Consider the following 23345-nt stretch of genomic DNA (forward strand, 5'->3'; position numbering starts at 1 on the left):
TGACGTCACGGTCGCGGTGTCCCGGCGCCCAGCGCGGGGCAGCGGTGCGAAGGCTCCCGAGCCCCTGGACTCGGCCTGCAGGGGGTCCCGGCGCGCCAGGCTCGCCGAGCCGCGGGGACATCGCGCGCCGTCGAGTGTAACTGCACCGCCTGGAGGTCGGGGCTCTTTACGAAGAGATCGCCGTGGTGTCCTGACTGCGGCGCGGGTCGGGACCGAGCGCCGGCAGAGCTCCACGCGCAAAGGGATCCTGGTTCAAGCGCGGCCAGACGAGTAAACTGCAGCCCTGGAGTTGCCCGAGTTTCGAGGGTCCTGAAAATCTCACACGTGACATTGTACAATCTGATGAACACATTAATGTCAGAGCAACTTGAGTGTTGCCTTGGCATTTAACACTGCATTGACAATAAAACACTGACTTTAGAATCCGTGTTTTCCTTTGTAACCCAACGGTTATATACCTGGCATTCTTGGTTTCAAGATTCCTGGAGGATCATGAGAACCATGTTCTTACACTTAATTATACTGTATGGAAGCATTTAATGAGCACTCAGAGACTCAATAAGGAAAGCAGATGAGCAAAGGATGTGACAAATGTCCTGTCTTCCCTGGCTTTCTCCTAATGACTCCTAATTTTGCTGTTTCCTCGCTTTTATGTGATTTGTAAACATTTTGTCTTAGTCTTTTAAATGTAGGCTTCCTTATGTTGATGAATGACCCCTCCAACAGATAAGGAGAGAGAACCTTTACCTGGAAAACCAGACTTCCCTATCTTATATAACTTGAACCCTTTACCCAGTTTCTTTTAACAAATTTGAAGTCGTCTATCACTGATTTCTTCCCTGTCTTTGAAAACTATTTACCAGTTGTTTCAATGACAGTTGTCAACTTTAAATGTTCCTCCATCAAATCTACAATTTCATGAGATGTCAAGTGGATACACAGCCACAGCTGCTGCCAAGACAGGAAACCCCTTGGTACTTCTTCAACAGAAGAGAGCATGCAAACTTAGCTGGATCTATAGTTGGAATGAGTCCTCTATAATAATCTCTGAGGTCTCGCCCTGACCTGAGCTCTTTGATGAAGTCCTAATATTTTGTGGAGCTCCAAATGGACCAGCAATCAGAGAGAATGGACCAGCAATCAGAGAGAAGAATAAGTGTGTTTATCGGGGTCTCTAATACCCCCGGGGAGCAAGTACATGTCTTCTGCTTCTGCAGTTCAGAAGCCAATGATGGCCACAATCCTTTTACTTCACTCAAAGTTATAAGTTTTACAGTGATATCTATATTTCCCTAAGGGAATACATCGTTTAAAATTAAAGTTGTTGTGTGTTCCCATTTAGAGACGTGGGAGGAAACAGATTGAGTAAATAATTAAGATTGCAAATAAGCCTTGTAATTTTCAGTTCCTTGTTGAAAGATGAAAAAAAAAAATCCCCTTAAAACTAAAAGGTTTTATATTTGGTTTCAGCCCTTAAACAAACAATTCAAACTCTCAAGCTACTACAACTGCCATTTTTAGCAACTGGTTTACTATTTGTTTTCTATTTTTAAAGTGTTAAGAGCTCAATGGGGGGAGGGAGGCCGGGGGGGAGGTCTAAACCTATAAACATAACACAGTATGGGATGCTACAAAGTTCTCGGAAAACATATGTTGAAAAGCTGTGTAAATTAGAATCCAAGTATCTGTTATTAATAATCTGTTATAATTAATAATCCAAGTATCTGTTATTTAATTTGTATTGTTCCTGATAAAACATAATGTAGGATGCCTACTTCATATCTGAAATTGGACATATTAAAGAAGCTAGATCTTTGCTCTTTATTCTAGCTTCCTTTTAAAAAATCTTAAAAACTAAATGGAGAAATGTGTGTAATGCAGAGTGATTATAATATAAGTGAAATATCAGTAATTCAAGCATAAAATATGGCAGATTACTTTTACTGACAAGAAAACCAATCTGTATTTTCTAACCCATTTTTTCAATGTACTAACTCTAAAACAAAATACTATTCTGTTTTCTAAAGTTAAATGAATGTCCCATGATCACATACACACCTCTAAACTAACAGTTAAGCAATGAAAAAGAAAACAATTTAAAGGGATACTTCAGTATTTTAAAAATATTACAGGAAGATTACCGTTGTTAAAATACCAGCTTACTTTGAAGATATACAATGTAACTGAAACATAAAACTATACATTTTATTGAGAATGAAACATTAGTAGAACAATTTGCAAAAAAGTGTTTCCATGAGAGGTTTGTTTGGAAGCCTTTGGCTACTTTTGTAAAAAGCTAATCATAATATATAACTTCAAAATAACTTTTTCAAATAATTCCTCCTTTAGTTATGAAAATGAGACTGAAAATGACAACAAAAAATCCTTTTCTGTTTCTCTTTGTATATCTCCTTTGAGAATTCAGAAAATCCTATTATCAAGGGAATATATGCCATACATGCCTAAAAGAAGCTTTGTTAATTTTAACATCCATGTATTTTTTCTTCAGTTCCTACCTGAATTTTAAAATTTAAAGATTTATATATGCTAGATATTAACACCCATATTTTAACTGTCATTGAGATGAATCAAGTGTGTGTATATATATATATATATATGTATATATTCTTCATCAAGCCAAACACGTATTCATTATCAATGTGTGTCAAACACCTTGCTAATAAAAGAATGTGCCTTTCTTCCAAGACATGAAGTCTAGTAAGAGATAAACATCACTTCATTCTACCAGCATATACCGCAGACTGCATTCATTCAATGGGCATGTACTGCAGTCTGCCACTGTTTTAAGGGCTGTAATTGCTCAGTGCTTTAGTGTTTTGGGGGACAAACAGGAGGGGCTTATGGCAAAGTAGGCAAAGAAGTGAGAATACCTAAAACATCATTTAAATTATAAAAGGCTTCTTGTTTTTAATAAAAATTAGCTGAGTTCTATGCAGCTATGAAATCTCCCTCCCCTAAAATAATTTTTCCCAAAAAACATTGTTAGCATTTAAGAAGGCATTCAACTGCTAATTGCATGTCATTACTGAAGTTATGAGACTACATTAATCATTTTGCAAACACTAAAATTACTAAAATAACTCCATAGTTTCATACTTGAATTAAAAATAGAGGCATTGCTTAGTCCATAACCAAGTTAGTGGAACATAAATATTACCTATAATGATGAAAGTAAACATGACTATCTTAAATGTTGCATCGCGCCTCTTTTGGGAAATAATGTCAGGATTTTATGTCTGAGCCGACCATCCAGTTGATTCATCAAGTTTGTCAGTAGAGCAGAAGACACTTGTACACTTACATCCGGGAAGGAAAGATTAACATTTCTATACATGTTTTGCATTTATGCCTTACTCCCTATTGTTGGCTTTTCAAACCCAAGTCAACTCTTTGCATTTTAAAGTTTTTCTTTTTAGTGTTAAGGTCGATGTCAAGGTGACAGTAGTTTAGCTGGCCCGAAATTCCTAAATATCTACCTGTATCTGTCTTCCTTTGCAGTAATTCAGAGGATGAAGAGATGGAACTAATCTTTTCCACTTCCCAAGAAACTGGTCATTAGGGGGATTCCACACAGGAATAATTTTGCTTCCCCAAAAGGCACCATGTAGTGTAAAGTGATTGATATTAAAAATGGGTGCTTTCAATGTCTAAGTCCGAAACGCAGCGTGACATTTTCTAACACAGCATTGATGTGCATAAAAACAAATTATTGCAACTTAGTGTGTGTGATATATCTTCCGGTTAGACTTGCGGGCGTTTTCTTAAGTAATTAAAAACTGTACCCAAAGCCAACATCACGAGCTGGAAAACACTAAGCGCCCTACTCCAGATGCCAGTCAGCTGTGCCTCTCAATACCTCCCACCGCTTTAAAATGTTGGCGTTGCTGGGCTTGTGTCAGAGAAGGTCTGTACCATCCTCTCCGCCCTTTAATCAGGACAAGAGACAAAGACGGAAGGTGCGACAGAGGAAACGACCCTAGAGCCCACCAAGCCCGCATCTGGGCCACGCATCCCCCAGGTGCGGGTCCCACGAAGACTGCGCTGCGGCTGGCCCCCCGCCCCGAGCCGAAGCCGGACGCCGGCGGGTCCCCGAGCGGGTTGTGCACCGGGTTTGCGCTCCCCGGCGTTGGCAGGCAGCCGCGTCCAACGGACAGGAGTGTCGGGCCGAGGGCAAGGGAAGAAGGTGGTCCTCCCCGGCTTCCTCCGCGTTTTCCATTCTTCCCAAGTTTCTCCAACTCCGACTGGCAGCTCCTCGGTGACTGCGAAGTTTCTAACCCGGGAGGCAGCGCGGGAAGCAGGCCGGGAGCGCGGGCGGGGGCACCGTAGGCGTCGCGGGAGGAAGGGGCGGGGGCGCGCAACCCCAGGGCGAGAGTGCGGAAGAGCCTCGCGGGTCGGGCTGGGGTTTCCCTCCCGCGGGGCCTCCCAGGGCGCGGCAGCTGCGATGCGGCCGGTGGAGGGGGCAAGCCCGACTCTCCCGCTCCCTCCACGCCGTGGGCCGCCGGCCTGGGCTGGCTAGGGGAGGCACGGCGGGCGACTGGCGAGGAAGGAGGCCTCTGTTCTTTCGCTTTGCTTCCTGGGCCGGGCCTCCCGCTGGAGTCGCACGGCCGCGCAGGGGCCAGGGCAAAGATCCCGGCCCAAGCCTCCCAGGGGCGCGACTGCCCCGCGGCCCAGAGAACTGTGCGGCCAACTCGCAGGGGCTGGCCCGGAGCCGCGGGGACCGGAACCCGGGCACCCAGGCCCCGCGGCGCTACCGCTGCCGGAAAACTCGCTGCGGCCGCGCGGGTCGGCCTACTTCGCCCCGGCTCTTTGCGCCCGGGACTTAGAAGAGCGCCCCGACCGGGTGGGGAGGGGCTTCAGGCTCTCTCCACTGAGAGTGGGGGACTGAACTCCGCACCATCTTACATTGGCCGACCCCCTAGGACCCCGCGGTGCAGGCAGGATCCCAGAGGCGGGGACAGGAGCCAATAGCTGATTTAGGAAAAAAAAATAAAAAGCAGTTGCACTTCATTGCGCATGTGCAAGCCTCGATTTTTTTTTTTTTTTTATTTTTTGACGTCATTTCGCGATATCAAGTCCCAAACCAAAATGTCTTGTGCATTGGTTACTCTGAAGAATAATGGACTATATCTTCTGACTCCTGGAAATTACTGCAAAAGTACCGAGAGAAGGTTTTCAAGGTTTCTGAAACCTTTGAAACAAAAATAGTGTCTCCTGTTTAACCACTCGATTATTTGTCCATTTCTCTCTCAGAGATGATCTGAGCGGAGTGTGAGCTCCGCTAAAACGTAGGCTAAATTTCAAGGACACGGTGGCACTACATCTCATTTTTTCAGAGGAGATGCTTGCATTACAGTTTGGACCCTTGCTTTTTGACATTTCAGAGAAAACATCTGAATGTTGCTAAAGCTGCATTACTTTACCTCCTACTCCAATATTACCTATATTTTTTAGAGTGAAAAATAAAAGTTCCTGTATGAACAACTTAAAAGATGAACTACCTATATGAAGAAAATACTAATACTTTTCCTGTTAGTAAGACAAATCTGGTCCTTAAGAATTGAATTATAAAGAAATGCTTTTTATTCAAGGAGTGCTTTCCCCCCCTCCGTGAAATAATATGCAATTGCTTATCATTTTACTTGTAAGTCCAGAGTAACAGGAAATTTACAAGTAAAGCTGGAAATATACAAATAATTTCAGTATACTTATCCCAAAGAGAAGCAATTTACTAATAAACTCCTGGCTTAGAGAGTGTCTTGCAATACTAAAAACACACAATGGGTAAGTGAAAATAGAGCTCTCTTCTAGCCCAATTGAATAGATAAACATTGATTTTTTTTTTTTAAATGTGATTTATGTATAATGGCTTAAATGTATGACAACATTTTAAGAGAGAAACCAAGTAACTAAATCAATTATCTTTCTGGGAAAGGATAGTCCCAGAACCCACTGCAGACCATGATAATGTAATAGACTTTATTGCACTAGAGTCTTTTTTTAGATTTAGAGAGGTTATATGAATTGTGTATATTAAAGTTCAGGAAAATGTTGTTTCCTAAGTCTGTTTTAAAGATTGCTTGCAGAATTCAAAGTCAAGCTTACTTTATTGTAATGCATTTCCTAAGAAGTGTTCTCCAAACTGATAAGCATTTTAATAAGAATTATTTGATTCAAACTGATAAGCATTTTAATAAGAATTATTTGAGCAGAATGACTGCTTGCTGAAAGTGAAGGGGCGTTTGACTGAATCTAGTAATTTCCTTCTCTTTAGAAAATCATGGGACAGTTTGAGGAAAACCCAAATGAAAATGTCTTAAGAAAATTGTCATGAGGCATATTGAGAAAGAAACAGCTGGTAGACACATTTTCCCAAGCTTATTGTAACTGAGTTCTTCAGTTACCCTAGAAAACAAACTGTAATGTATCATGTTCAAAACAAAAACACTCTCTTGAGGTAATTACTGATAACACTAATTTGTCTGATTCATGAACAGCTATTAATAAAAGCTTTTAAAACATCATTGTATCTTCTTAGTACAATTTACTCATAAGTTTTTTGGAAGTGTACTTGCTGAACTTGGGACTTTTGTTGAGAAGGTTGGAAAGAAGTCAAACATTGAGTGGTAATAAGATTCTATAGAAATGTAACTGATTCCAATAAAAAGTCCTCTATACGGAAGTACATTATGGAAATGACGTGGTTGTCAGACCTAATTGCTTGGCTTTTGAGTCCTCAGAGAAGAAATTCTACAGCCTTAGGGGTGTAGCCTCAAAAGCAGCAGCGTTCCTGGTTTTAGTTTAAATAAAACAATGAAATCCATCATTATTCAAGTCAATAGCGATAATTCACATGAATATGAATGCACTTTGATCTTATCCTTCAATTCACTGAAAGACAGTCGTAATGAAAAAGGGAGATAATCTCTTTAACTTGGTCCAAAGCAAGTTGTTGGAGCTTTTCTTTCTTGAAAGACCGTAGAAAGGAACTTTTCACTAAAGCCTTGCTTTCCTATTTTTAAGGTGGTAATGGGGGTGGTTTGGCAAGCTACAGGTCGTTATGCTCCCTCTAGGAACCAAGCAGTGCTTTTTTCTTTGAGGTAAACTGTCTTATTTAATGAACTTGATATTTTGTGAAGCTTAAACATGAGTGCCTTTTAATAATATACCTAAAAGTCATTTCAGGAGGCATTAATTTGAGTTTACTATCACTTGTGATTGAGACATACGATTTTCAGTATGCTTTAAAGCTTATTTAAATTAAAGAGGACATTTCCAGGTGCCTTTTCTCAGTAGATTTGCAATATCCAGCGCTAGATCCTTAAGCATTCCTGTCCAACTGTAAAGACAGTTAATGCCATGTAATGCCATGTCTGGGCTATAAGAAAGTATGAAAGCACTTTAAAATCGCACCTTACTTATGGCTATTTAACCAAATTTTCAGACACTTGATGAAAAATTAGCAGTTTCAAGTTATTATGTACAATTTGTCATTCTTAGAATTCTGGAAACATCTGTCAGTTATTTTTACAGTCTACGACATCTTAAATATAATTAAGTAAAATATTCATGAATGAGAATATCTGATAATGCTACTAGCTTGGAAATTGTTTAGCTTTTCATTGAGTTCATTAAAGGTATCCAAACTTTGTGCTAGTTATGAGTAAGTTGATTTTTTCCTAATGAGAGTTGGTGAGACTTCTAAAATTCCCTGAAAGTTCGACAAATATTTGTTATGTTCAAAGGACTCTGAAGCTTACAAAGATGAATAACACAGGTGCTTATCCTTAGGGAGCTTTAAATTTGGAAATTTCAGCACATTTGTGATTTACAAGAAATTTTAGCCCAGAAGACCACTCAGCTAACAACGGCTATTCAAAGCTGGGACAATTATTCAGAGTGAAGAAATCTGGCAATGCACAAATTTCCCGAGTTATCCTAGCAGGAAAAAAAAAAAGACTTAGCTGGATACTTTAAGGACTTTTCTTCAATAAAACCTGCTTAAAACATTAACAAGAGTTCTATTTTTATAAAAAATTAAATTGGTGTCCTAGAACCACAGAAAAAGTAGATCTCTCAGGGTTAATGTTAGTCATTTTATGTATCAAACCACGCAGCCCACACTGCCAGGGGTTGATGCCGATCATCCAATGAAATGGAGAAAAAAACAGTATTCCATACACTGATAAATAACTAGTATCCAGATGCAACAGTTAAGCCAACGCAAATGGTTACATTCTGGATTTCATGCCAAAATATTCAAGGTAGACGAAGAAGAGGAAAGATTGCAGTGGGTGCTTGTGCAAGTGGCTCTAACCTAGAGGAAAGCCACTGTTACCAAGCGCAGACGCAACTATGAGCTCTTCTTTGTGTAGATGTTATTAGAAAGGGAGTGGGCGTTTGACTTCTTTCTTTGGTACCAGCCCTATTTCTGATGTCAAGAAAAGCTTTGTAATTGGCCACTGAAAAAGAATTTCTGATCAACTCCGAGAAGAGGGCACCTGGGGCTGGGACTCAGTGACGCGCCCGGGTTTGGGGGGCTCAGGTGCCCGCTGCTCACGGCGCGCGCCGCCCTGTGTGCTCCCAGCCTCCCCTATTGTCTGCGATGGGGGCAGGGCCCAGCCGGGGGCGCTGGCTTTTGAGCGGAGCGGAGGATTTTGGAGGATGAGGACCGGAGGTGGGGGCGGGAGATGTCACCGAAGCCAACCCCCAGGGTTTCAAATGCTCGAGCCTGAGGTGTAGGAGGAGGCAACGGTACCAGCGGCTGCGGCGGCGGCCCTGGCTGCAAATTGCCGTCGTGTGGTTGCTACTAGCAACCGAGCCTCTGCCGAGCGCGCAGCCCCTAGAACTAAGGTGGCGAGCGAAGCTGCTGCAGCGCCGCAGCCGCGCCGACTTGGCGGCCAACAGGGCTCTCGCTCCCACTCGCGCCCCGCAGTCCCTCCGGGCCTTAACCGCAGCTGTGCGGCGCCGAGGGCCGAAGGACTCTCGGGTTGAAGGCGTCGCTGTCTCGGAAGCGTCAAGTGACTGGCGCCCTCCGCGAAGGCAACATGGCAGCTTGGGCTCCAAGAATGGGATCCCGGCGGTCGCCTGCGAGGCGGGGGCAGCGGGCTCCAGTTTCCAGGCGAGGAGGGAGCCCTGCCGCGCTCCCGACTCCCAGCCTGGCGGAGGCGAGGGAGCAGCGCGCGCGACCTCGCCTCGCCTTCGCCCCTCGGCCCTTTGTTCTGCACTGGGCGGGCGCCTCACGCTTCGGGGGCTTTTCGTGAAAACCTCAAAGTCTCGGCCACCCGAGGAGGTAACACCGGCCCACCTGGCACTCGACAGAAATGCCTGGCATTCCCCGGCCCCGGGGAGACCGGGCAGAACAAGAGGCGCGAAGGAGGGATCCCGATCGATCCTCCCCGCGGAGCCGCCTCTCGTCGAGTCGGTCCCTTCCCGCCAGGCCTGAGCTCAGTTTCCCCTCCTCACCTCGGAGAGGCGTGAGTCTGGAGACCCGGGAAGGGACACGGCGGGGCCAAAAGGCAAGGCTCGTCACCCCCGTCACCCCAAGGAAATGACATTCTCCCCGCGGGGGAGAGGAAAGCTGCCGGCTCAGAGTCGTCCCAGCCTCGAAAAATCGGGGTGCCAAGCGCCCCTTTAGGTCTGCACTGGACTCCATCAGGCTTTGGCAAAAGCAGAGGCCAGGGGAGGGCGCCTCACAGAAAGGACCCCAGCCCTCCCTGGGTCTCGGGTCGTGGCGACTGCACCGCCCGAGGGACGAGCGACGCCCCAGAGCCGTCCACCCGGAGCGCCGAGGGGGGTCGACGCCCTCGGAGGAATAAAGCCAGCGGGAAATTTGCATTTCGTAAAACCGCGGTTAAGAAATGACGATGCCACGTAGACAAGCCAGTTGTGACGTTCAGCACAAAGTGCTACTGAAGTACCGAGATCCGCCACCAAATGGCGGCTCCGGCAGCCTGCTGCACTGATAAAGAGGACTCGCCCGCCGTCGTCCATTTTAGGCCGCTTTCACTTCTCCGCTGTTCCCCAATCCCCTTCTCCAAGTCGTCCGTCTCTCTCCCGGTTTTAGGGCGCACGAAGAGCTCCCAAGTCCGAGAAGCCTCTGTGCTCTGGAGACCCGGCAGGCGCGGGCTCTGCAGGAAGCCGCCGCGCCCAGGCAGCTTTGGGAGGCGACGTCCCAACCTCTGCCTGGCCGGGGGCGCCGGCACTCCCAGGGTCGCCCTGTCCGGGGACCCATTTTGGCATCGCCTTGGGATCCCGAGATGCGAGCCTTTGCCCAGATCTTGAGATTCCCGCCGCGCAGCCACCCCTCCCTCCTCAGCCCTGTCACCCGGTCAAGGCTCCTTCCCCGGGATTCGAGAGCGTTCTTTTTATTAAACGACCCCAGGGGGAGGACCCTCTCCCTTAGGCCTTTCCAGTCACCGACAGGAAGTCGCCTTCGGGAACCTTCAGGATGGCAACTTTATAACTGTTAATAATTTTCTTTAAAATCCATCCAACAAAACCCCAAAGTCCAAGAACACCTGTTCCTGAGAGAAACGGCATTGATTGGACTCGAAGAGGGAGGAGGACAAAGGAAGGCGATTATTGGTCCTGGCTCCCGGTAGGACGCGCTCCTGTGGGCTCTGCTCGCGAAGCCGCTGCCTCCCCAGGTGCGGGTCGTTTTCCCGCCCGCGCTGAGCTCCGGGGACAGGGACGCGTCGCCGCCGCGCCTCGGCCCGCCGCTGTGGAGGGCTTCGGCGGGAAGGGGGCCACCTCCGGAGGCGGCGCGCACCAGGCTGCTGCTCCTGCTCCGTACAGGGTCCGACTTTGGAGAACGACGTCGTTCCCCCGCCCCTCAAGACCCTCAGGGCCTGACAATCCAGCTTTCAAATTTGGCGGGATCCGAGTCAGCCGAGCCGGGGGCGGTGCGAGGCGAGCGGCGCACGCGCAAAATGGCCTCCCGGTGCCCAGCGGCCGCGGCTCGCGCGCCCTGCAAGGCCGAACCCGGATGGCGCAGTTCCGAGCAGGGGTCTGAGCTGTAGCACTTTCCACTGCGCTGTGAGATGCTAATTAGAAAATAAGGAAAAAGAGAGGGGCCGTTTCTTCTTTAAGGTGTCCTTTTGGTAAAGGCCCCCCTGACCGGGGAGGCAGCGCTCTTAGAAGCCAGGTGATTTCCTCCAGGCAGCTGTACTGTACCCTTCCACCGGGCACCAGAACCTAAGAATCCTGGGTTTTTTTTGTTTTTGTTTTTGGAAATCCGTGGCCTTTCCCACCCTAATCACCCTCCCCCGGGCTTTACGCTCCACGCCGTGCAGTGCGGCTTTGTTGGAAGATCTTCTGCTCCTGAGGACTTTGGAATTGAGACTTGGGCTCTTGGACCGACCTCTCCACCTGCATTAACCTCGGCATCCGTCTCCACCACCTTCCCATTCCAGTCATCCCACTTTCCGACGCGCTTCCCTATGACCCTGGGCTGCAGCCTCCCAAGTCTCTTCTCTCAACTTGGGTTCCAGCTAATTTAGGACTGAGAGTTGGAGATCTCCAAATCCGCACCAACGTTGAAATAACGTCGACTATGAGGTTTATATTCTATCATGACCCGACAATCAGAGCAAGAAATAGCCTTTTACTGAGGTATAGGGAACTACACCTGCTTTTTTTTGAAAGTAACTTCAGATAGTCTCAGAAGGTATATTTTTAAAGGCAATGGTCAGAAGAATGAGAATAGTTTTAACTCCTTCATTGGAAGTTTTTGTTGAGCGCTTACTATTTATTTGGAGGTCTAAAGGCGACTTCCGAATGAGTTTTCCACTTGAGCTTCTCCAGAAAACTTCTCACAAGGGTCCTACAGAGGAGCCTTTCCAGGGATAAATATGACTTCTGATGTCGTCGACTTGATGAAGACAGAGTTGATAGTGAAGTTCTTCATGTGAGACCTCTAGAAATTGCACACTCAGAAAAAAGAAACTGGTGCAAATAAAGGAAATCCGTTTCAAGAACCAAAAGAAGAAAAAAACGTTAAAAAAAATTAACTGCGGAAACAGGAAACACTCAACTGTGTAAACATTTTCGGAGACTTTCATAATCAAAACTGGGCTATCTTGAGATTTGCAGGGAGATCGTCTGGCTCAAGATCTTCGCGGTGGGTATTTCCAAATCTGATTCGCTGCAAGGCTGGAATATGTGGATATCCCCTTCTATTCCTTGTAAAGAATTCGTATCGGTGGTCTGAATTCTGTGGTCCTAATTTACTTCAAGGCATTTTTTTTTTGAGGAGTCAGAATTTTTTTAGAGCGACCTTAGAAATTATCACCTGTTTTAGTGTTCATTTCATACATGAAAAAACATCCTCAAGTGAAATGATGTACCTCAAGAGCTTTATGTTGGAGCTGAATTCAGCGATCTTTGCACCACATTAGATGACTTAAAGGCATAGACGGTTTTTGAAAAGGATTTTAATTAGTATACTGTTAGACGCAGCACAGATATAAAATGATGTCTATTTTTCATATAGTTTGATCAAGACCTTTTTGTTTTGGATAAGATGCAAGGAAGACTGTGTGGGGAAAACAGCCATAATATTTTTAAAATCTTATGGAGCCTTCATTCCATCCAAGTACTAAACTAAATCAGACTTTCCATCTATCATTCCTGGTGCATTAGGAAGAAAAAGATATGAAACATTTATCTAACCTTTAAAATACAAGAGAAATGGAAAAATTTAACAATTGCTTCATTCACGATTTTAAGAGACTGGATTCCATGTGCAGACTGTTTCTAAAAGTAAATCCTGTCCCCTCAAAAGATACCATAAAATAAACTATTTTAAAATATCCATCATCCTCCTTTCGTGTTGATCAAGGCAAGGAGCATTTCACGTGGGTATTTAAGTTCCTATTGTTTTCATAACAAACCCTTAATAGGCCCATACAGTGAGTGTAACAAGACTTCACAATGAACTGCGCCTTTAAATATTCGGAAAAGAGGAAAGGATGAAGGAAAGTTCCTACCAGCTACTCTGCCTGTTTCATTTTACCTCCAGAGGTCCAAATATTACCACGTATGGATATGGAAATGAAGCAATATGGTTGGCAGGTTAAAACAACTGAAGGTTTTTGTTTTTTTTTTAATGCAGTGCAATTAACGGCCGGCAATTTTAAAAGCAAAAACTACTTGTAAAGTGGTATGCATGTGTAAAGCAAGATAGATCACTATTTACACAACAGCAAACAGCCTCATTTTTCTTTTTGCATCTAAGTTAAAAATCTGTAAAATCAATTTAGGTATTTTCTGTGAAATATTCTGTTAGCACTAACTTTGTGTTCTAGAATATTTTCAGAAGCAAAAATCAAACTTAAAGCTGACTTTTCCTGTACCCTGCTTTGACTACTAAAGTTACAAAGTTAGGAGCTTTTGATATGGGTTTTCATTAAGGTTGAAATTTTCTAACACAGTAATTTAGCAAACGTTTTTAATCTTAATTGTCAAACTAATAACTGCTTATTTAAGAATACAAAACATTATAATCTTTATTAATAGAAAAATTTTGGCTGAAATATACTTTTATGCAACTGAGAAAAAAATCATTTTTTGAATAAAACACTTTCACATATGGTTAAATAGTGCTAAGCCATAATTGCAGTATCTGATAATAAGCAATCTCAAAAATAAATCCATAATAAAGAGGTTGAGATGTAAAGTTTGAATTCCATGTTGATCTTATAACTTGGTTTTATGTAAGTCAAATGACAGTCCACTAGCATTTAAAGTTTTTAGCCTTTTAAAAATATTTTTTCATTCTTTATACAAATGATCAAAGAAAATATCACTTGACACTTCCATTAACTTTTGTCTTAAATAATGTCACGAAAAACTTAAAGCCTAGAAAATGAGTTAAATTCACCCAAATTGGCAAACATTGGTAACTTTTACTTCAAAGATTTTAAGTAAACAGATACATCTTTCAATGGGCTTTCAAGCAATTTTACAACAAAGCACATACTTCTTAGCAACATCACTATAAGACAGCAATGTATTCTCTTCAACTTTTACCTGTTGTAATCCACTATAGCGTTTCCACAACTTCTGCACATTGTGCTTTTCATATCAATTTTTTATTAAAGATCTTAGCTATTTTCTAAATGAATATCCTTTTTATTGGATTTTTTCCAATTACAAATGAAATTTCATTTTACATCTATAATTAGAAACAGCACTTACAATGGGACTGTACAAATTTAGGTCAAAATAAAAATATATGTATTTTGTGACTTCATAAAACATCCTTTACTATAAAGAAAGCAGAAGTAACAGCAATATATGTAAAAGTAATGATTTAATGACTATAAGCAAGACAAAGCAATAGAATTGTGCTTCTTTTGCAGACTGGGGACAATGAAATGTTTAGCTACAATTTTCCCATACAAACATGAAACAATATTCATATAGAATAAACACCCTTACAAATAACTGACGGGTGATGAACACACACCAAGTTCGACCAAAGCAAAAAAACTAAAAATTGTTGGGGTTATTCATATTTTAAATTCAACATGCTTGCTCTATGTAAAAATACCTGTAGAAGCCCATAATAAATAGCTTCTATTTTCCAGACAAAGCAGAGAAGGCATATTCCATTGATAACTGTAAAAGCAACTCTTAAATTTGAAATTACTGCTATACCACATATTAAAATAATTTTAGATAAAATGCCTTCTTCCAGCAATTTGCTGCTTTATTTAAAAATTTTAGAATTAGTGATCAATATGCCATTTAAAAATACATTAATTCCATCACAACCAATGAAAAATTAACAAACTATTTCCGTATTTCTCAATTAAAAGCTTTTCTTTACTGCAACAATTTTTTAAATAAACATGTATTATTGGAGAAAAGTCAGTATTATAAAGATGAGCCAATTGCTTCTAATGGAATTTATAATTTAGAATTAGATATCCACATTAAAAATATTCTATGCTGGTAAGCAAGGCTCAACATAGGTTATGGGTAGCTGCAAAGGTCGAACCAGCTGGGAGAATTTTAACAATCATTTCTGAATGCATGAAACACAATATTTCTTTATAGCATTTATAAATATATCATACAATACTGTTTCCTGTTATGTCATATACCAATATGGCATTGTACAACAAGCATAATGCCATCTGATTCTTACAAAAGCGAATCATTTAAACAAGTCAGTAAAATAAACGGTAGTACCCGCTTTTAGGCATACAGATTGTAAAACTGAAGTTTACTTTTCTTTGATCGGTTTTGTGTAGCAACAGAGAAGTAAAAATCAAACAGGAATCAAAATGGCTAAATATGCAAGAAATCGTTATTCACAGTGACATGGCTACATAGAATGCATTATTCTATGCATATTCTTTCCGTTGGTTGAAATTTCAAGATAAAAAGCACTTGTTTTCTACAGGTTCACAAAACAGCATAATAACAAGAACAATCAAGGAGAATGTAATGTAGGCGTTAGTTGAGATTAACAAACTATGGCCCAGTGCTTATGTCCACTGCAGAATATTTCCAAATCCAAACAATGGTTACAGAAGCCATTTTCCACCTTTCCTAACACAGAGAAAAAAGTCTTGCCTGCTTTCCAAGAAACCAATTCTTTATAACAACAATCTTTCTTTTCAATTAACGTCCATAGGAGTATCACATGTAGTCCATCTTTTATAGCCAAATTTAATGTCACTACAAAAGAAAGCAAATTGGACGATAGTCACATGTATTAGCATCTATAAAGCTGTAATGGCATGAAGATATCTATATAAATCAGGGGTTTAAAATTTTTTTTCCTTAACAGTCTCAGGAATCAACCAGAAGAAGTTGCTGATGACCCATTTACTGATGATTTTCGAGGTCTACTGGCAAAAGAAGATTGGTGGTTACCGCTGGGGCTGTTGCTGGTTCCATTCATAGTACTGGAAATGTGAGGAAACTGTGGATGAGGAGACTGCACTGGAGTACTGGGACTAGGCAAACAAGAAGAGGTGGAGGGAATACCTCCTGCTGGGCTGTTGGCCTTGTCACTCCCAGAGTCACTTTCCAGTTCTCCAGCATTTGTCAGTCCATCTCTCTGGTGACTGATCTTCATTCTTTTACAAGTAGGTCGAACTCTGTATTTCAAAGGAAGTGGACCATTCTATAAAGTTAAAAGGAAACAAATTACTCTTAATTCTTCAAATATAGTTTACTATCATAATCTAACAACAGATAAGCTACTTACCCTTCTCCAGGTATAAATGTAGGCAATATCCATTAGTGTATAATAATCCTTTAAAGGTTCCTCCTCATACATGACATCAATCTAGTGAAAAATATGATTATTAAGTAACAAAACAAAGATAAATCTACATTTTTTCATTTAAATATAATCCAAAAGTGCATTAAAAAGCATATTCTCCAAACATTTTAACAAAGAAAGGCTCCTTTTGAAACTTTAAATGAGGAAAAAAATATTTCTAGTGATTAAGGGATTTGTTTTCATAGCATAAAAGAGAAATGTATATCAAATGTTTTAAGAGAAATCACAACTTTAGCACTAACTTTAATTTTTTTTTCCTGTTGCTTTTTTGGGTTCAAAATCCAAAGTGAAAAATGTAATTAAAATTGTTAAATCTATGTAAAATGCAAGAAGAATATAAAAGTAGATACCTGGAAAGTATTAGGTATGTCCATTTTACTTCTGAGAAACTTTCTTAAGTGCATCACAGTCATTGCTGCTGGGCATCGTAAATATCTTTTATCATTCACCTAAAAGTACATTTAGAAAAGTAATTTTTTTCAGCTATTTTCAGATATGAAGAAAGTTTCAAGTTGATTACCAGAATATGATAAAAGATGCCAGTATCAAACAAAACTGGAGGTGACTAACCTCTCAACTATACTTTGAGTTTACTATCATTATAAATACTAAATGAACAGATTCCTAATATAATAAGCAAACTTAAAGCATACCAAAGTATTAAATGTAAACTACTTAAAATATTTTGTAAGACAATCACATATAAAATAAATTCTAATTATTAAATATCACGTGTAGACCTTTGTTAAACATTAAACACAACGATTTTCTTGTCTCTAACAGCTGAATGTTCTAAAGGGCAACACAATCTAAAATCTGGAATCCAAACGTTTCTTCTATGTTTTTGTAACATGAAACATACCTCCTCCTTGGATTTCTCTTTGTCTTTGTTTACTTTCCGATCCAATCTAAAAAACAGAAAATTAATTAGTGAAATAATCTAATAAAACATTACCATAAAATAAATTGCCTAAAGATTTTACCTGTTCTGGTCAAAGAACTCAATGGATAAGCTTATTATCTCATCATCAGTTATAATTCTCTTATCTTCATCTGCAACCTCTCCTCTATCTTCATTAGAGCCATTGGCAGCTATAAAAATATTGTGAAATGTAATTTTTAAAAATTAAAGGCCTAATATATTTTATACATAGGCGAATGGAAGTGGTACTTTAAAGGCAATTTTAATACATTGTAATTCCTAGATAAGCTCTCCCCCCGCAAATAAAAATGTCTTCCCTCCCCTAAAAAGTTTACCATCAGCAGAAGGATGAGCTGCATAAAAATCCCTTCTTCTTTTCATTTCATCTGAATGGGGAAAAAAAAGACGTAAACATTTTTGGCCTAACACAAAAAACTATGAATGATCTCTTTAAATTCATTTTCTAAGTAAGTTACTCACTTTTGAAAAGCCCTGGAACTAATTTGTATACGATATCTTGAAGAGTTTTATCTGATCTGAAAAAGAATTAAAATTAAAAATTATGAATTAGTATGGCAAGAACTAAAAATGTTGTTTCTATAGTCTGTTTTTTTGTGCTATAGTATTTTACTTCATTGTGATGCGTCTATATTGATAACATAAAACTTAACTGAGAATAAAAGTTTTCTGTATATAGCACGTTGTAAATCAGTAGAAAAATATTTTATATTCACTAATAAATTCTTCACATTTGCTCAGTCAAAAGAAGTGTGCCTTTCAAGTTACTAAATTAGCTAATATGAATAGAGAATAAAAAGGAAAGAATGGAAGCCCTTTAAAATATTTATTCTTGCCTGTTATGAAGTTCATAAAGAATGCAAAAAAGGTGAACTAACTCAATTTTTAAAAGACAGAAAAAAATATGAAAATCACTTGAATACTACTAAACTTTATCTAAACTTGGTCACCATTAATATGGCAAGAAATTAAAGAGCTACCCTCTACAAAGCATACATATTAGGTATGTATTCAAGAGAAAATTTAAGAAATAAAGAGTAAATTATACAACTTTAGTATATTATACAACCTTCAGTAAATTCTACAACTCCAGTAACAATTACAAACAAGGAATTTAGACAGTTTCCTACCTTATATTCAGTAGTGGTCTGGTTTTGTGAACTTGGACATCACAAATAGGACAATACTTGCTGGTCTCCAGGTAACGAACAATACACGTTTTACAGACTAGAAGTAGAACACGTAAAGTTTTTTTTGTTTAGAAATTAGTGGGTAAAGCATTGGTGTCAGAAACCAAGAACTAGCAGAAATAAGATGGTAAATGCCGAAAAGTATTTCCAACTAAACTAATTCATATCCTGAGAACACATACATTGCATGCTTTTACAACATATATGTTAACAAAAAGTAAAATGCAAGAAAAGAAAATAACTTCACCACTTTGTACCAACATTCCCACAGATTGCAGGAATCGTTAATAGTTTTCAAATTTCAGGCGAAATACACATTATACAAAAAAGAGCTAAAGCTCAGTACTTACAGGAATGTAGACATTCTATTATGGTTGTGGCATCAATGAAGTACCCTCCACAAAGCACACACATCAGGTGGGGATTTAGCTCAGTGATCTTGATTCTGGTTGTTCGATGCATTTCTGCTTGATAAAAGATCCTGCAAGACGCAGAAATAATGGCTATAATTCACAGAACAAGAATGGAGATCTAGTAATCACACACTTTGAATTCATAAAACTCAATTTAACACTGTACAGCTGGGCTGTCCCAACGTTTCTACAGAAGGAATTTACTCATCAGATCGGAATCAGTTCTACCTAAATGATGAAAAAAGATCCAGCTAATGTTACTTCTGGTCTCTCAGATCATTCCTGTAGGGAGAAGAAAAGATCTGAGGTGGGGGCTGGGAGCTGAGCGTAGTCGGGTCTCTTTCTTCCATTTGTCCTCCAGCCCAGCAGCCCCAAGGCTGCTGCAGACGCCACACAATCCCTGCGGATATTTACCAACCACTAGGGCTTGTTCCAGGTCTCCAAATTTATCACAAAACTTCCTCAAGAACTGCAAGTGAAAATCCCAGTGTTCCGGTTGTTTTAGACGGTTCTAGCAAGCAGAACCTGGCACGTTTTTCCGCGACGCGCAGGGAAAACAATTCTGCCCTCCCTGCATCCCTGGCATTTCCGGAGACGGGTGCCGGGGCCGCAGGGGCACCTCGAGTCGGCCTGGGCCGGGGCCTGAGCGGGGCGGACGCCCGGGGGCCGGGATGCGAGGGGCGGATCCGGCGGCGCCCGGGGCTCCGTCTCGCTCCGGATTCGGAACTCGCCTCGGTCGGGGTTTCCATAGCAACTTACACTTACACTTGGCATCCGGCCACCGCTGCAACTCCGCGCGGAGCCCGGCCCGAGACCCGAGCCTCGGCAGGCGTGCGGGGCGGCGGGCGACGGGCGGGGGAGGGGCGGCGCGCCGCGGGGGCGGGGCCGGCGCGGGGGCGGGGTGGGTGCGGCGACGCCGGTGGGGGGGGGGGGGGGGCGGACCCACGAGGCCACGGCGCTGGGGAGCGGGGACTGGGGACCCGGGTCCCGAGCGGCGGAGACCCCGGAGCCTGCGGCAGCGCCCGCGAAGGGAAAATGCAAACCGCACTCCCGGCCATTTCGGACACTTCGGGGGCCTCTTTCCACGTCGACTCGGTGCGCAGAGCTGCTTTCAGATCTCGACTCTCTCGGTCTGTCCTCTCTGCAGTCACTCGGTCAGAAATTTCACGAGGGGTCTTTTGAGAATGCCAACTGTGCACTTAGCCCGAAACCGTGAGAGCTCAAACTGCAGAGATGTTTATTGAACCGAACCTCTTTAAAACTTCCTTCTCTAATGTGACGCTCTCCTGTAGATCAAATGAGCGATACAAAGTTTTGGAAAGGCTGAAAACTAAAATCTGTTTTACTAGAGGAGGGGGGGCAAAGCCCAGTGTTTTATCTGAACAAACTATGCTGGGGGCAATAAAAACTACTTTAATCGGTATGATAATGACAATATATAAAGAACCATATGACCAGCCCATTCCCAAGGCTAAATCAACACCTTGTCAACCCAGAGCAGCGACAGGAGAGAAAAACAAATGTCATTTTCTCAGGCTAAGTTTCATAACCCCCCCCCCCCCATACGATGAAATGATATTCTCAACAGATACCTATGTTATAGGAAAGTCACAATGGGGAACTGTCAGCAGGAATACACCAGCCGACAGTCAGAGAAGTCAATTACCTCGTGTAGTATTCTTATAAAATAAACTTCAACTCCCTTCATTCATTTCAGAACCTGATATAAGACTAAGCTTCCACACTTCACTGAAGTACATTCTCAAAGCTTCCTTGAATGGAAATCCAGGAACTTTTGAAACTTGCAGTAAGATGTACCTGCGGTTTTAATTCCTAAGGTATATTAGTGCAGTAAAGGGAAACACCAATCCACACATCTTAATGGCTGAAATTAAGAGCTGACTTCTAGAAAATGGTAAAAAACAAAACAAAGCCTCTTATGAAAGTGACCACAGTGACAACTGACAACCTCAACCAGAAAACTTCTTGTGTGACTCCTCAGTTATCTTTGGGCTACTTGTTAAGAAGAATACTGTCAACATGTAAACATAAATCTAAGCGGGGTCATAGAGGAGTTGTAGGTAGAGCTATGTCCCTAAAGAGTAGCAATATTTAAAACTAGCTGTACTTGGTAAATTAAAGAACAGCCTTGTTGGTGCTTAAGGAAAATTCTCCTAGTGAAATCAGAGGATCTTTCCTAGAAAGAGAGCAAGGTGATACTTCTGTTTGCCTGTGAAAACATACTGCACTAAAAAACCACTGATCGCGAAGTTCATGAAGAGGCGCCAATAAAAATAGCTCCCTTTATTTCTCCTCTACCTTGTAGAAAACCAACACCACATCAACAGAAATATTAACATGGAGAACAATCAAACCTCAGTGGAGGGTTATCTACTGGTTGGCTTTGAGCATTTAAGTCACATGTACTTGACCAAAACTCTTTCAAATCCAAGTCTTAATTCACCCAATTCCTCTACTTCAGTTCAGAAGAATTTGGCCACAGTCCTCTGACCATTTATAATGCTAATATAAATATCACTTTGTTACTTAAAATCAGTTATTTAAGCCATTTAAAAGCAGTGGCAACCTAATGAAGACTTCCAAAGTGTTTGACTTGCTTGTTAAGATTTGAGAAACAATCTCTTCCACACTAGAAGTGAAAACCTTCCAGGTTCCAACCCGGAAACTGCCAGTTAAGCAAGCAAAAATGCATCAAACATATAATGGTAAAAATACTCAACAGTTAGAACTTGCCATTGTAACACACTCAATTGGGGCTGTCAGTTTTTAGGTGATGGCCTAACACCAGGAATGTAAAAGTGAAGGAAAACAGAAGCAAGTTCTTATGTTAACCATCAGCTTGCCTACTGCAATCTAAGAAATGCAAATGAGCTCCATAACCCCAGTTGTGGCTCACAGCCCAATACAAGTATGGGTAAAGTTGGGGTTAATTTGACTCCTGGGGAGAAATTTGCCTATTTGCACACTTAACATACATCCAAGAACTTAGTGACAGAGTAATAATGGATTTATCATATACAATTAAATGCTTAATTTACTTACAAAAGCTTTATGTGTATACATGCATACACGGTGACTTGTATATAGCTTTAAAAATACCTTTACTAGGCATATGATTTACACAAGTTATTTCAAACACTTCTGACTACACTTGGGGGAGATGTATAGAATGAACTCAAGTCTAAAAAAACTGTAATTTTGTTTATAAAATCAACCCCGGGGATTTCTGATCCGTCTACCTAAAACTCAAAATGTTAATATATAGAATCTCACAACTGGTATATACTGTCAATAATTTGCATCCTTAAGTATCAAGTCTTTAGTGTAGCTTATAATGTGTTTCCAGAACTTGGGAATTAAGGTTCCTATAAAACATAGGTTGAACTACTTATAAGGTTGTACACATCACCAACCTTCACTTGCATTTGGATAAATACGCGCGGAATTTTGCCCACTTTAAGGGAAGGGGTAACTACTTGCTTCTCTTTCACATATTGAACCGTGACGACTAAGCCCACTAAATCCTTTTATTGCAATTGAGAATGATCAAAGTCTCTCTACTTGTTTACTTCCAATTATTAACTGTAAGTCTCTGGGAAAAAGATCATGCTATAACGCTGTCAAGCCCAAGTGACTGCGTAAACATATGCAATCAACTTTTTAGTGCTCCCTTCTAAAGTAGCCCTTTGCCAAACGACCTATGCTGACATTTAGCAAAATCTATAAAATGTAGTAGACTGGAGTCATGATGCTGAGTGCATCCTTAGTAGAAGTTGAGAGAAAAGTTGCAGTCTCCAAAAGGGGAAAAAAGAAAAAAAGAAAAAAAGAAGTAGAGAGAAAGGAAGCCTCCAGCAAGGCTAACGTCCAGTCACCATCTTCACTCAACAAAAAGCTCCAAATTTGAAATATCCACTTCCCAGGGATCACCTCCCAAGTGACGTTCGGAGCACTTATCCAAAACTCCCAACACACAGCACCTTGAAAACTTTAGCATTTTAAACACAAATGCAGGAGACCTTGGAAACAACTGGAAACCGCCATCTTACCAGCCATCCAATCTCACACAAGTGTCCCCCCAACTTAAGTTAATAACATTTTTGTCGGGGATCTCTCCAGCCTAACACCCACCTTGGAGGGATGGCCGCCCCCCACGCAACCCATCCCTATAAAATGGGGGCGTTCTCTGGCTGCTGGAGCCCCTCCAGAGCCCTTTCTTCCGAAGACGAGGGAAGCCACTTGACCCAAGCAGCTCCCGATTTCAGGAACCCGTACCCGTTCCATCCAAATCTACCTCTCAACAAAGGGCGCTGCGGCCCGGAGAGCCGCCGAGGCTGGAAATACTAGTGCTCCTCTTGGGGGCCATGTGCGTCGCGAGGGTACGGAGGGGCGCCCGGGGGAGCAGGGAACTAAAATGTGGGGCCGCGCGCGGCGCGCTGGGGCTGAGCGGGCGGCGGCGGCTG

General features: G+C 41.9%; 1 protein-coding gene across 6 annotated transcripts in view; it reads right to left on the reverse strand.

The window, feature by feature from the left end:
- Window positions 1-13905: 13905 nt before the first annotated feature.
- Window positions 13906-23345, reverse strand: part of BMI1 (BMI1 proto-oncogene, polycomb ring finger) — a 10673-nt gene continuing 1233 nt past the window's right edge. Inside the window, exons 1-10 of one of the 6 annotated variants that reach the window (XM_032243900.1) lie at window positions 23177-23236; window positions 18802-18932; window positions 18392-18488; window positions 17724-17779; window positions 17579-17629; window positions 17305-17413; window positions 17184-17229; window positions 16672-16770; window positions 16244-16324; window positions 15650-16159 (exon numbers count right to left, since the gene is read on the reverse strand). In XM_032243900.1, coding sequence (XP_032099791.1) covers window positions 15830-16159; window positions 16244-16324; window positions 16672-16770; window positions 17184-17229; window positions 17305-17413; window positions 17579-17629; window positions 17724-17779; window positions 18392-18488; window positions 18802-18913 — 981 coding nt within the window. In that variant the 5' untranslated portion in view covers window positions 18914-18932; window positions 23177-23236 and the 3' untranslated portion in view covers window positions 15650-15829. Of the gene's footprint in view, window positions 16160-16243; window positions 16325-16671; window positions 16771-17183; window positions 17230-17304; window positions 17414-17578; window positions 17630-17723; window positions 17780-18391; window positions 18489-18801; window positions 18933-19092; window positions 19112-19278; window positions 19589-19623; window positions 19715-23176; window positions 23237-23345 lie in introns of those variants that run through there. The other 5 variants (XM_032243896.1, XM_032243895.1, XM_032243897.1 and 2 more) reach the window with 5 other exon arrangements.

Source organism: Sapajus apella, unplaced genomic scaffold (genome assembly GCF_009761245.1).
Source record: "Sapajus apella isolate SASKATOON/1434 unplaced genomic scaffold, GSC_monkey_1.0 scaffold53, whole genome shotgun sequence".
Lineage (NCBI taxonomy): Eukaryota > Metazoa > Chordata > Mammalia > Primates > Cebidae > Sapajus > Sapajus apella.